The sequence below is a fragment of the Marmota marmota genome, unplaced genomic scaffold (assembly GCF_001458135.2).
Source record: "Marmota marmota marmota unplaced genomic scaffold, marMar, whole genome shotgun sequence".
Taxonomy (NCBI): Eukaryota; Metazoa; Chordata; class Mammalia; order Rodentia; family Sciuridae; genus Marmota; species Marmota marmota.
In genome coordinates, this window is record NW_025999942.1 from 10,365,122 (window position 1) to 10,379,372 (window position 14,251).

At 33.0% G+C, this 14,251-nt stretch overlaps 1 protein-coding gene across 8 annotated transcripts in view; it reads left to right on the forward strand.

The window, feature by feature from the left end:
- LOC107153225 (tudor domain-containing protein 3) overlaps positions 1-14,251 on the forward strand; it is a 105,383-nt gene that overhangs the window by 60,769 nt on the left and 30,363 nt on the right. For all 8 annotated transcript variants that reach the window (XM_015498744.2, XM_015498741.2, XM_048801326.1 and 5 more), the window contains 2 exons: positions 2,803-3,653; positions 8,422-8,547. In XM_015498744.2, coding sequence (XP_015354230.1) covers positions 2,803-3,653; positions 8,422-8,547 — 977 coding nt within the window. The remainder of the gene's footprint in view (positions 1-2,802; positions 3,654-8,421; positions 8,548-14,251) is intronic.

Genomic DNA, 14,251 nt, shown 5'->3' on the forward strand with positions numbered 1-14,251 from the left:
TTGCGGGCGCGGGTGGCGGCTCCGCTCCGCCCCCTCTCCAATTGGGGTCACGCGACCACCACGCCAGCGAGCTGCTGGGCCTGCTCCGGGCGCGGGCAGCGGCCCGGCTCCTCCCCTCTGGCTTGACGACAAATCGAGAGAGACTCGGGTGTCTGTGACTCACCCTCCCTACCAGGAGACCAACTGTTTCTGTCGCCGCTGGTATTGATGAAGTTCTCTCCTCCGCCGCTTTCTGATGACATCAGATCTCTGCCTTGTTGGTATCCTATGCGAATGGCAGCATTTCGTTCCCTTTGCCGGGTGACCAAAGCAACGGGTGAGTCCTGACCGGCCCTCACAGGCCCCGTCTCAGTCCTGTTGCCACTGCCCACGAAGGCTCAGTTAGTATTTAACTCCACAGTACTCAGCAGGACCCGGACCGAGAAGCAGTTTCCGCCGGCTCCTTAGCCCTGGGCCAGAGCAGTTCCGGAAGCCGGAACTCGGCCGCTCCGTGCTCGGTGTATGCTCTGATAAGAGCAGGCTCCAAGAAGCAGTTTCTGCAGGTTATTTAGCACTGAGCCTGAGTAATCTGTCTGCAAGCCGCAGGTGAATGGCAGCCTGAAATTACCTATTCTATGGCTGAATGAGCTGCGGTCATTCGAAAACAGGGATGGTGACGTCAGCTCTCCAAGATGGTGGCCGCTGGCCTCCTCTGTGGTCTGACCGGTGTGAAGAACTGAATTGGACCGCTTCCTTCCCCTGTCTCGAACCCAGAATTCAGCACTGAGTACGGTGCTTGCACGGCTGGCAGAAACTGCAGTGCTGTATCCCTGCGTCGCTATCTCCTCGTTTCCCAGCGCGCGCTGCAGACTCTAGCCGCTGGGCGATTTGTTGAATAAGCAGTGTTACCCTCCGTGCGACAAATCTCTTGCGTTTGAGTCCCCGTAGCCGATCCTCGTGCGATGGAAATCCTTCCTCCAGGTTCCAGAGCACCCCACTATTGCTGGAAATTCCTAACAAGATAGCCTTTAGCAGTCCTGACTCGTCATTCTCCCATACAGTGACGCGGAACACGGGGGTAATGCACTCCCCTCGCCGCCGTCTTCTTCCGTTTCTTATCCCCATCTTAAAGATGAGGTTCAGAAAAGTTAGTTATCTTGCCTAAGGTTTTAGAGCCTAGTAAGTGGCAGACCTATGGTAGATACTATGCTATTTTTAAGTGCCATTTTGTGAGCTTCTAAATACTAGTCCAACTGTAATGTTTTTTAATTTTTTGCAGTTATTGAAAAGAAATTATTATTTTTAGGTCAGAATTCTGGTAGTTCTAGTATCCAACTTTATTTTTCAGCCTATCAAGTATTGTTAAAGAACATTGTAATTTCTGTATTTCCCAAAAATGAACAGATACAGGAGAAAAAATTGTAGCTAATATGTTGTTGGTTACATTCTGGCTTTTTTTTTTTTTGTCTGTTTATTTACTGGTTTGTTTCTTTTTCTTTTTCTGAGTAGGCAGCTTGACATATAGGAAAAATCTTGGCCTTTAGCTCCATTTAGATTTTACTTTAATTCTTGTTCAGCATTTTCTAATGCAAGTCTTTTATTGAGGCGCATTTCTTTGTTTCTTCTCTTGTAAAATAATGCTAATAATAATGCCCTTTCAGGGTGGTTGTAAGGGGTACATGACATAAAGTAGGCAAAAGATCTTTAATGTATAAAAGTTTTACAAAATAAGCAAAACTGTGAAAATTCTCAGATCAATGTGATAAATATTTCTTAATGAGACCCTGTCTCAAAAAAAAAAATAAAAATAAAAAGGATTGGGTATGTAGCTCAGTGGTAAAGCACTCCTAGGTTTAATATGCAGTGCCAAAACAAAAGGAAAAGAATTGTTATCTGCATTGTTTATGGTGTAGGACAAAAGAAACATTGTTCACCAAAGACAAATCAATGTATTTGATAATAATGTTATAAGCATGCTATGTGAAAAAAAGAGGAAGATAGAAATAGAATTCAAATTACTACATGAAATACAGCCATTAATATATTATCTATTATTATGTATTTACCATGTTACTACTTTTGGTTTCAAGTTGGATATTACCTGTATTATTATGCTTAGTAAGATTTTTGATGCTCTTTTCTGTATTTTTAAGTAGTACATGCTCTTAATTACTTTGATAGGTCAAGAAATTATTTTTCTATAATAGCATATCTGTTTGAAATATAAACAGCCATTCAGATCCAGAAATATTTAAGAAGGAACATATTTGCAAATGCTCTAATATGAATGATAATGATAGCTGTACATATGAAAATTGGAGCAGGATTCAGAAAGGGGAACAAGTGTTATACAGTTTCATAGTCGTTTCTGAGTTAGCAATTTGAAGTTTTATTTCATTAATATTTTGGGACATGAATTACCAGAATAGCTTATATAGATAATTATATTATAAAAATGGAAACATTCAGCAACAAAGACAAATGACTTTTCTACCATTTTTTCTTAGTTCACATCATTGCTTTACTCATCCAATGGTGCTAACCTAAGACAATCCTATATTAGAAATACAGGATTCTAAAGGGCTGGGGATGTGGCTCAAGCGGTAATGCGCTCACCTGGCATGCACGGGGCGCTGGGTTAGATCCTTAGCACCACATAAAATAAAATAAAGATGTTGTGTCCACTGAAAACTGAAAAATAAATATTTTTAAAAAAACAAGTAAAGAATTAAAATTATGAGGTAGGAAAGTGGAGGAAGGTATTAAAGTAGTAATTCCATAATTTTGCATTAATATGATAATTTTTGATGTATTACCTTTCAGAACCTAAGTCACAGCTGCAACAATTTCATCAGGGACAGCACAGAATGTCAAGTACTGAACAAAATGGAGTAAAAGATAATAATCAACCAAGACATCTTCCTCGAAGTGATACCAGGCAGCCACGAAATGAAAAACCTCCTCGTTTTCAAAGAGACACCCAAAATCCAAAGTCACTTTTAGAAAGCAGTGGATTACCTAGAAATAGAGCTTCTGAAAGACCAAGTACTTCTTCAGGATCTGAAGTATGGGCTGAAGAAAGAATCAAGTGTGATCGACTATATTCTAGATATGACAGAACTAAAGATGCTTCATATCCTCTAAGCTCTCAGCACAATGATGGTGCTTGTAAAAAAAGAGAGAACTCTATGCAAAGCAGATCAGGAAAAGGCCCATCTTATTCAGAGGCAAAAGAAAATCCACTTCCTCAAGAATCCATAGATTATAATAACCAAAAACGTGGGAAAAGAGAAAACCAAACAGGTAATCCTGATCATTTTTATGACAGGAAATCACGAACAATAAACAATGAAACTTTCAGTGGTGTGAAAATTGAAAAACATTTTAATGTAAATACTGATTACCAAAATTCTGTCCGAGCTAATAGTTTCATTGGTGTTCCGAATGGAGAGACAGAAATGCCACTGAAAGGAAGACGAGTAGGACCAATTAAGCCTGGAGGACCTGTCACAGCTACACCTTATGATGAGAAAGTATTTTACAATAGTGGGCCCAAAAGAAGATCAGGCCCAATTAAGCCAGAAAAAGTGCTAGAATCATCTATCCCTGTGGAGTATGCAAAAATGTGGAAACCTGGAGATGAATGTTTTGCACTTTATTGGGAAGACAACAAGGTATGAATGCTATAAACATGTTAAGTACTAATATTCCCAAATGTAACATTCTGGTGGGAATTTATAGAAAGCCATTACTTGGAACTGTGTATTTGGTTCTGCACTTGTACTTGTTTAAAGCCTTTAAACAGTTTTATAGTTTATAAAAGAGAAACATTTAATTTTTTTATGGATGCTTAGACATCTTTCCCTTAAGATTTGATTAAGTTAGGTTTAATTTTAGCTTTCATGTCATAAAATTATAGCAGTGATTAAGCATAGTCTAACTTTATTTCACTTGTCATTTGCTGACTTATAAATGTTTTTCATTTTAGTAAAATTTTACTGATTCATAAGGAACAAATTTGTTGTGTGGTACAGAATAAAATTCTGCAGATTTTCATTTAAAGAGAACATATACATTCAAGCTACTTAAAAAAAATTAAGAGCATGTGATTAATTATTTACCTTATAATAAATAATGTTTATTAGATTGATAATTTAGAGGTTTTAATTTTTACATTATATGGTAACTGAAAGGGAAAGAAGGAAGTTGGGAGAAAAGGAAAAGATAAAATCAGAACAAGCAGGAATCTAGCAGATCAAGTAAGAGCTTAGCCAGAGAAGGCCAACACGCAAGAACAAGAAAGGCATGGACAGAAGGCCCCTTGGAGAGAAGTATTTTGTACATTCTCCTTTTACCCAACATGTTTTTAACCAACTGCTCTTCTTATCATTGAGGGCTTGACCAGAACATCAGCTCCTAGAAGAAGCATCTATGATTTCCCTCAAAAGTGATTTTCCTTCTCTATGCTTTATTCACTTTAATTTTAAACTTTCCATAATTTATAAGTATTTTTGGTTTTGATTCCTCAATTGGTATCTTTCTCCTCTGCCTTACTATTAAATTCTTTAAAGGCAGGATTATGCCTGGTTTACTCCTCCCTACAGCATAGGGTTTTTTTGTTTTTTTTTTTTAATTGTTGACTATTGATTAGTTAACCTAGGTGGGGATACTTAACAGAAAAAAATAGAGTGGTGAGGGGTCTGAAATAAGTATTTCATAGTTAGAATTCTATTAATTGATAAAGTAAGGGTGTGTCCATGCAAGTGGGTGTGTTCATGAAAGTGTGTGGCTAAGGGGCGTGGAGGTAAATGTAACTGAAGTTGTTAAGGAACTGAAATTCAGACACAGGAATTTGGATGGATCCTTTACAAGGATGCCTTAAGACTTGGGATCTGGAACCAAGCCCTGTTATATTCAATGATTATAAGGTATAAGCATGGTGTTAATCATTACCTGATAATGGCAACAAGGGGGTGGGGGGCGGATAGGGTGGGAAATCTAGATGGCATTAACTTTTAAAGCTTTTACATGAATATGGGATAGTATTTGCTTACAAGTGGCTCTCTGTATGTCCAGCCTTTATTCAAGGAGAGAAAGAAGTAAGAAGACAAAACTGTCCGTGTGTCCTTTTTTTCTAGAAAAGCAAAAGCTTTCCCAGGAATACTAGCAAGACTTTAATTAAATCTCATTATTTGAACTATTCCAAATGGCCACTTTCTGGCTGTCAGAGAAGCTTGGAAAGCAGATGCAGTTTCTGCACTATCTAGACTCTGGTTCTACCAATTCAGACCACTTAACTTTCTAAAATTAAGGAATTATTTGATTTGGGTAGTAGGGGGGATTCCTTACATTTAGCTATTTCTCTCTCATTATAGAGGCAAGAGAAAGTGGTTAGTCTTTATCAAACCAACATTGATTTCTTGAAAGGGAATGCCCACTGTGTCAGATGCTTTTGTGAATGACTAAGGTGAGGTTCATGGAAGCATGTTTTCTCTAGGGACAATGTGAAGTTGTTGATGACCTGGTTTGTAAATATTCAGGCTTTCCACTGAAATCTCACAAAGATTGTGGAAGTAAAGGCAAAGCTTAAAACCAGCCCTCCACAGGAATATGGACATCTCCTACACTATGTAGCCCTGCTGAAAAGAAAGAGAAAAAATTAGCATGAGTGATTGACTACCCACAAATGAAACAGCAGAGAGGAATAACAGGTCTGCATCTATTCAGATAATTGGACTTAGCAAACAAATTCCTTCAACAAATATTAATTGAGTATTGAACAAAACATTATGAGTAGCTGCTAAGTGCCAGGTGCTTGGAATATATAAGATAATTCTGTCATAATAATAATAATAATGCTGTCACCCAAATGCTTCCAAATACCTGATAGGATAAAGTTTTAATCTTAATTATAATTATCTATAAAAATTGGTAATAATTAATTTATCTATTACCTTAGTTGAATACGTTTTAAAAAAACCCTAGCCTGGTTATGGTGGTTCACAGCTGTAATCCCAGCAGCTCAGAAGTCTGAGGCAGGAGGATCACAAGTTCAAAGCCAGCCCTCTCTTAAAATAAAAAAGGGCTAAGTATGTGGTTCAGTGGTTAAGTACCCTGGGTTCAATTCCTAGTACCATAAATATGAACTGAAAAAATTAAAAATAAACTTCTAGAACATAGTACCGAATACCCAAAATGTTTCAAGCTATGAGAGTGTTCTTAGAGTAACTGGATAATATTTTAAGGTGACTACTTTTTAAAAATTGTATACTTTCAGTTTAGGATAAGGACTATAGACTCTTAACTATATTATACTCTTAAGTATTGAAAATAAGATAAGCAACATTCTCCTGTGAAAGACAGAATTAGTTATCCTCTGAAACCATACAACTTAAGAGGTAGTTTTTAAATGTGTTGTCAAGAATAGAAAACTTTCCAATTTCCAACCAGAGACAAGGATGGAAATTTAAGAAAAGGAATTGACTGTAACTGTCAGTAAGAAACCATAATCTTTGTAATTGCATTGTAATGATATTTTGGAGATAATCAGTGTAATCTGTTGTTTTAAAAAATTCTTCATAATACCTTTCCTTCTTTCTAGCATTGTTTCCAAAGAAGGATCTGAGAATTGGCGGGCAATTCTCCTTCTTCATTGAGACTGCCAGACTAGTTCAGCTCTTTCTCCCCTCTGACCTGGAATATTTTAACAGCTTTCAAATTGGTTTCCTTGCCTTAAACCCCATTATTCTTAAATTTGTCATTAATAGTGCCACCATTGTGATTCTTCTCTTAGAACATGCTATTGTTTTTCCTTAAAATCTTTTACCTGCTGATGAAATACAGACTTGAGCATGCATACAGACCTTCCATTATCTGATCCTTACATACTTATCCTACATTTCTTGTTGGTTTAACCACCTTCTCACATCATAATTAATTTAAAACTGTTTTTAGTTTTTTACACTCAGCTTCATGTTTTATGTCTTTGTAACTTCCCCTGGAATACCTGTCACTGCTCTTTATTTGACTAAATGCTCTTCACCCTTGAACCCATTGCATCTACCTCAGGAAGTTTTTCCTGAGCTCCTCAGTTTAAGTGCCACATCTCTACACCTGTATTATAATACTTATATAGAAGTGGGTTTTTTTTAATGAATCATTTTTCTTAAACTATAAGGTAATTTTTGTATTAAAGATTTGACTTTATTTGGGGTAGAGTTTCTTAAATGAGGCCTTTTAAAAACTCACCTGTATGTCACGAGCTGAAAATACAAACCAGATAAGTGGTATACACATCCTAAGTTCATAAGAGTATCAACTTATTTGTCTTCCTATGTCTGTTGAACTTCTTTGAACTGACACATAACTTCAGAAGTTCATAATTGAAGCATGTATGCAGCACAATTCACAGAACACAAGAATGTGAGGCTAAAAAATAAAGGAGGAAGTGAGAAAGTGTTATGTATACCCAAGACTCTTAAGACAGAGTCCCAACATGGTGACTAAACCTGCAACAACCAGACCTGGGAAGGAAAACCATGGATTCACTGAACACTTTTTGTAGTACAAAATACACTAGTTAAATATAGCTAAAAACCAATTATTTCCTTATATTCTTGGGGTAATAAGATTTTTTTTTGAAGGATGTAGAGAATGTGAATTTTTATTGCCTTTATTCTGGTGAACTTTTGAAGAGATACTGTTAGTAGATATATTGTTACAGTCAAGCATCCAGCTATCCTACCTTGAAGAAAATGTTCTCTAAGAGCAAATTATTTTTTATATTTATTTCACATTCACTAAACAACTTTCAGACCTATAATTTGGGTCTTGAATGTATTGATCTATATTGAAGAAGTACTCTATCATATGACCTACTCTCAATTATCATAACAAATTTTTAATTATAATTATTATGTAAATCAGTTCCTTACAAGTCTGTAAAATGCATGAGGTTCTCAGAGGCAAATTACACAGGATAGATTGTTTCAAACTCTACAAATCCCAGATTTGACTGAAGTGCTTATACTCCTTACTCAATATCCTTACCTTACTCCAGCCATTTGTGATAAAGAAGCAATGACCTTTTTTCTTTGTAATTTATTTTTGTTATATATTTCTCTTTTTAAAATAAATTACTTGTTAATATATTCTGATTTGTATCTATGTATTACCTTATCAATATTAGAGGGTGAACTAATGGTAGGGTTTCTTTCTTAAAAATATTATGCGTTGTCTAGTTAAACAGACCATCTCTAGAAGGCATAAAAATAGGGCCACATACATTTTTATATTAAACTTTTTGTTAAATAAACTTAAATAGCAAAAAAACTACATTATGCATTGTTATAGTGATACACCTTGAAAATCTGTATTTCCATTAACATTGCCTTGGAGTATAGTATTGATTGTCATACTTAAAATTCCTTTTTCCCTTCTCAGTTTTACCGAGCAGAAGTTGAAGCCCTCCATTCTTCTGGTATGACAGCAGTTGTTAAATTCGTTGATTATGGCAACTACGAAGAGGTGCTACTAAGCAATATCAAGCCCATTCAGACAGAGGCATGGGTACGTGATCCAAATTCTGTACAAAGGCATAATCTATTTTGAAGAAAACATATAGCTCTAAAACATTAGTTATAGTCATACAAAATTTGCAAATGGAAAAATGTTTTGAATTTGTTTAAAACTGGCTACCCCAAAATAAGATTTTAATTTAATAATTATTCTGAACTAAAATAAAAATGATTGCATTGGAATTACTTTTCTTGTATAATGTGCTGTTTTATTACTTTGGAAATAGGTACCCTTATTTACATGTTTGCCAAAAATTTATATTTGTAAAATGGGTTTTTATGCATATTTTGTTCTTTCCCATATTGTTATTTTAAATCTGACTAAACTATGTCCAGCAGTTGTAATAGTTAAATCTCTGTTGGATACATGTATATTGCTTATTCCTCTAGTTACATGTAAAATTTTAAAAAATACTTTAAATTATATATGAATTCACACTGCATTTGCCCCCCCTCACACACATACACACAAATATATGTACAGATTAACAATAAATATCTGTTTAATAATTATTTGATTAGTTTTATTGCCAAATGTTTGTCAAATCTGTGTGATAACTTTGATGATATAATTTAGAGCTTACTGGCCTCATTTAGAGTCCATTTTATATAGAACTCATGATTTTGTATAGTTTCTCAGCCACACTTGGGCAAAAACCTGGGCATTAGAAATCTTAGAATTAGTTAAATAAAATTTTTCTTATTTTTCTCCCATCTCCCTGTGGGTAGTTGTATATAAATTTATTATTGTAAGCCTAATTTGTTCCTATTTCCCTAAAATACCAAAATATGCCAGAAAATTATATTTAGAAAGTAGCCTTTATCCTTGAAGCATACATTGTTCTCTCATGAGCTGATTTTAGTTTTGGTTTTTTAAAGTTTTCTTTTGTATCTTTACTGGTTCCTCTACCCTCAAATATAAATAAAACAACAACATGGAACCTAATAGCAATAATCCATGTTAGGAGCCATGGATCTTTATTTTCTGCCTTTTTTTTCTAAAAAAAAAATCATTTTCTAGATGATTTATCATCTTATATTTTATAATTTGACATTACTAATGGTTTATATGTTTACTTAAGAGATACTTTTTCTTGCTCTCATTTTTTAAAGTTTAACTGCTTTTCTTCTAAAAGACTGAAATACCATCAATATATAATTTATGCTTTTCTTTTCTTGGAGATATTTGATTTAACCATATATTTACTCTTGTTGTTCTCATTATAAATATTTTCATTCTATTTTTCCCATTAATATACTTAATCTAGTTTTGATGATGAAAGTAATTATTTTTTGATCTATATTTCTAGACATTAAGTTCTGGTTTGCTATTCTCTATATACTCCTAATAGGTTTTAGCCTTAATAAAGAATCAGAAATAGAATTCTATGTTATTTAGCTTTTTAAAAAATTTTATATGCTTAGTCAGAATTTAATTCTTTTCTCCTTAAAGAAAATTTAGTTTTCTTACCTTGCTTCTTCTCACCTTTCTTTTAAAGTTCCAAGGTGATAAGGATCACATTTGTAATTCCTTACTGTACCTCTTCTGTTCAGAGCTTTTTATAGTCAGAGACTTTTCCTTTTCCCACCTTAATAGTTTTCATTGCTTTATCCTTGATTTTAAATCTATGCAAACTTAGCTGGAGAATATATTTATCAGATGTCATAGCCCATGTAATGATTCTATGCTGAACAACTATACTTCCTTTTTTTTGCTTACCCATTTGTGAATACTCATCTATGATTTAGTTTGCTATTTTTAAACTCATTTTCTTTTCCTGTATTTTATTTAAAAGTCTTTTATAAGGTACTTAAAATATTTTTCAAAAAGAATCAGAATAAATCATTAAATATTTTGGAAGTGTTAGTATTTCTTTAATTCTATTTATACATAATCAAATGATTCTTAATGGTTTATAATTTTGCAAAAATGAATATTTTTTTATTTGCATGAATAATTACCTTGGTTGAGAGAAACCTCTCCTTCTTGAAATATAGAGGCCACTAATTTAACATTTCTTCATTATTCACCATTAAAATATATATATATATATATATATATGTGTGTGTATGTGTGCGTATACATAAAAAGCCCCTGCAGAAATATAACCTATGTGAATGTTAGTACATGTAATGTAAAGTTAGTGTGTGATTCTCTTAGCTGCCAACAGTGTTAATGTTGTGGACTGTGAGCACTTTTTCTTTTTGTGACTAGAGACTATAACATGGTTTAAATTAATCAAATATGTATAAAATTATCAAAAGAATGGCATTCACTGTATCAATAAGAAGATAACACTAATTGATAAGTCATACTAGTAAAACTAAAGGGCTGCAAAGGTGCAAGGAAAGTTGTTCAAGTCCTTAGCATAATTATTCATTTTAATTTTTTAACTCTTGCACTACAAATGTGCATTAGTATTTTTATTGTGAAATGATACTGTATCTTTTATTAAGATTTATGTTTGTTATTGGCACACGATTTTAGATAACCTCTTAAGTTTTCAGTTTTCCCCAGTGTAAGTGAAGACCTTTTAAGTAGTTTGCAAAAAAAAAAAAGAGAGAGAGAAAAGGAAAAAAACCCTGCATTTAAGCCAAAAGCCTTTACAGAAGTCAGTTGCTTGTATTGTTTCTTAGAGGTTTAAGGATCAAGCATTAAATAAAAAGCATGAAATATTAAGAGACTCAATGACTAAGTTAACAGTCTATTGTATGAAAAATTAAAATAAAAATCAAGTAAATACTTTAAATCTAAGTGTTAATGTTTTTCTCATGAGATTTAGGAATTTTTTCGCCTTACATATGTCTATAGGCCAATTATTTATTTCCCTTTTTTCTCTGGAGATACCTTTTTAATTCCAGAACATACTCAGGGATGATATTTTAAATGGCCAAATATATGTTCTAAATATTATTAAAGACTTTATTTCTTCCAAAATGATTGACTGAACTTTTTGGTAAGTCATGCTCAATTTTGGTTTTGTTGTTATTGCTCTAGCTAGATTTCACCTGGTTCTTTTGGCTACCATAAAACATTCTGTCTTCTTTCCTTTATTGTAGTGAACTTTCTAATTATCACATGTAATGTGAAATTTACAGCTCATTGTGAATTGGGTAAATGCTTTACCTTTTTTTCTGGCTTTTGTTTTATAAAGATTGAGTCTTTGCACTATTGTAGGGTTTTCCATATGTTAGCAAAGCAAATAAAACATAATGGAGTCTCATGTATTTCTTATGAAATACATGGAGAAACAGTATTATTTTATATTTTTAACTACCACATGAGAAAATATTATGGCCCTTTCCCAACTGGCTCCTTGTAATTCTAAAACTATTAATAGAAAACCAGTAAACAGATGCCCCAGGCAATTTGGAAGCACTGTAAAATACCTTGGCACTACTGCTCAGACTACGTTCTGAGAATCCTTTTGTGTGTTTTGGGTGCTGTTGCTACTGAATTGTTCTTCTAAACCTGGGAGGATGCTGTTGAGTTCTGATTTTCCACATACATTCAGGACCTGGATTCTACTGAAACTTTTATGTCCTAAGCAGTGTTTTAGAACATGATGGTATCTAAACTTTTCAAAGTTTACAGTATCTGCTTCTTGCTATCAGGAAATGATCACTGTTCACCTACTGTTTTAACCAGAAAAATTATGATTGTGTAGGTAATGTTTGATAGGTAGATGGTTATTGTCTTTCAGGTGATTATCCTAAGTGTTTTTCTATAAAATATGTATCTATTCAACATATTCTGTGCACATCTGTTAGATGCCAGGCATCACTTAAGTGAGAGGTATATATAAAAACCACAAAATACACCAAAGTATCTGGTCTCTGCACAAAAGTAAGAAAGTTATAATTTTTACTATATGAAACACTTCAATGTCTCATCAGGATCTTCTTGTGTTTTGAAACTTTAAAATAATAGTAGAGAAAATACTCTTTTATTTACTGAAGTTTTAGTTTAAGTAATATATAGATCTTTATTCTACCTTAGTTTGAAGATGAAATTTTTATGGAAGAAAGTACAGCAATAAATCTTGTTTATGTTCTTTTACTTTTTTATTATTATTTTTAAAGACAGGTGTGGCTTGTTGCTAGGCTGGCCTTGAACTCCTGGGCTTAGGTGATCTTCCTGCTTAAGCCTCACAAGTAGCTAGAACTACAGGCACATGGCATTGTGCCCAGCTTTATTTCACATATTTAAAAAGTAAAATTTGTTTTTAGAAGAATTCAGCTCTGTTTTTTATAGTAATTACAATGTGTATACTTTCCAACTTAGCATACTTAAGAACTATCAATCTCAAGTTTTAGTTTTGAAGTAACTGCACATAGTTTTTGTTGTTCTTTATTTCTTTCTTTATTTTTAATAATGGCATCTTGGAAAGCACATTTGAAAGTCACCTTTTTAAATTCAAATAATATTCACAAAAACCCATAGATTATTCTTATACTAATAAAAATGTTAAAATGACACAGAACAAAAAAACTAACCTATTTAAATGAGAAGAAAAATGAAGAATTGGGATATGTAAATTAAAGAATTTAAAACAAAGCTTAAGTATTATTAGAACATATCCTGTTAACAATTTCAGTGACTTAATGATAAATTAGGTTATAAGTAGTTTGATTTTGATATTGAAAATTATAGTAGATATTAAAAAGAAGACAGTTGTTATACAAAACATTAATTTCAAAGGAATATCAGAATTATGTAACAGTGAATTTTTGCCAATTAGTATTTAATAAAAAGTGCAAATACTTAGTTGATCCAGTCTATAAAGTTTTTTATTCTTGCTGATAAATTCTTAAATTAGTACAAATAATCTAGCATAATTACATTTTTTCACTAAACACATAGTTTGGTTAAAGTCACTAAAATATTACAATATGTTGGCTTCCACTATACATATTTTGGGGAATAGGCAATACCCATTTTCTTTTGCAAAGTAAACAGTAAATCAAGGCAAGGTACATGGTTAGTTTAACCCATTTAAGAACATAATTTTCAAATTATAGGCTGTGGAACTTGATAACTTTATGTCAGTATCTTTCTTTCTTTCTTATGCTGGGGATTTAATCCACACCTTGTGCATGCTAATAAGTACATGCTCTACCACTGACCTGTGCCCCAATTCACCATGTAGTATCTTTAGGCTTCATTTTAATAATCTTTGTTTGTATTAAACAAACTTTATTTCTTCTTCATCTATTACTCAACCTTTTGAAATTCCTACAGTAGATTGTTGATTATATAAAACCAATTTACTGGAGATACAAAATCTGTTGGCATAGAGAGGAGATGATTTATTCTTAAGTATACTCTATTTGCTTAAGTATGTCACTTTAAAAATTGTTCATTTCTGACCCTTAAAAGTCAAATTCAGATTGTAACAGCTAAACCTAATGGAATATTATGAAAACCTTGAGATTTAGTTTTGATCTAGCTATACTATTCAATAGAGATAATTTATTTCATCTTTTAAATTAATGTTAAAAATAATATACTATTTTAAGAATGTGTACAAAAGTATGTTTAAATTTTAATATAATATATTGTAATCTTTTCAAACTATGTAAAAACTTTTTTAAATGGTTTCTGGGTAAACTGATTTTTCTTTATTGATCAATAAAAGTACATATTATATATATATATATATATATATATATATATATATATATATATATATATA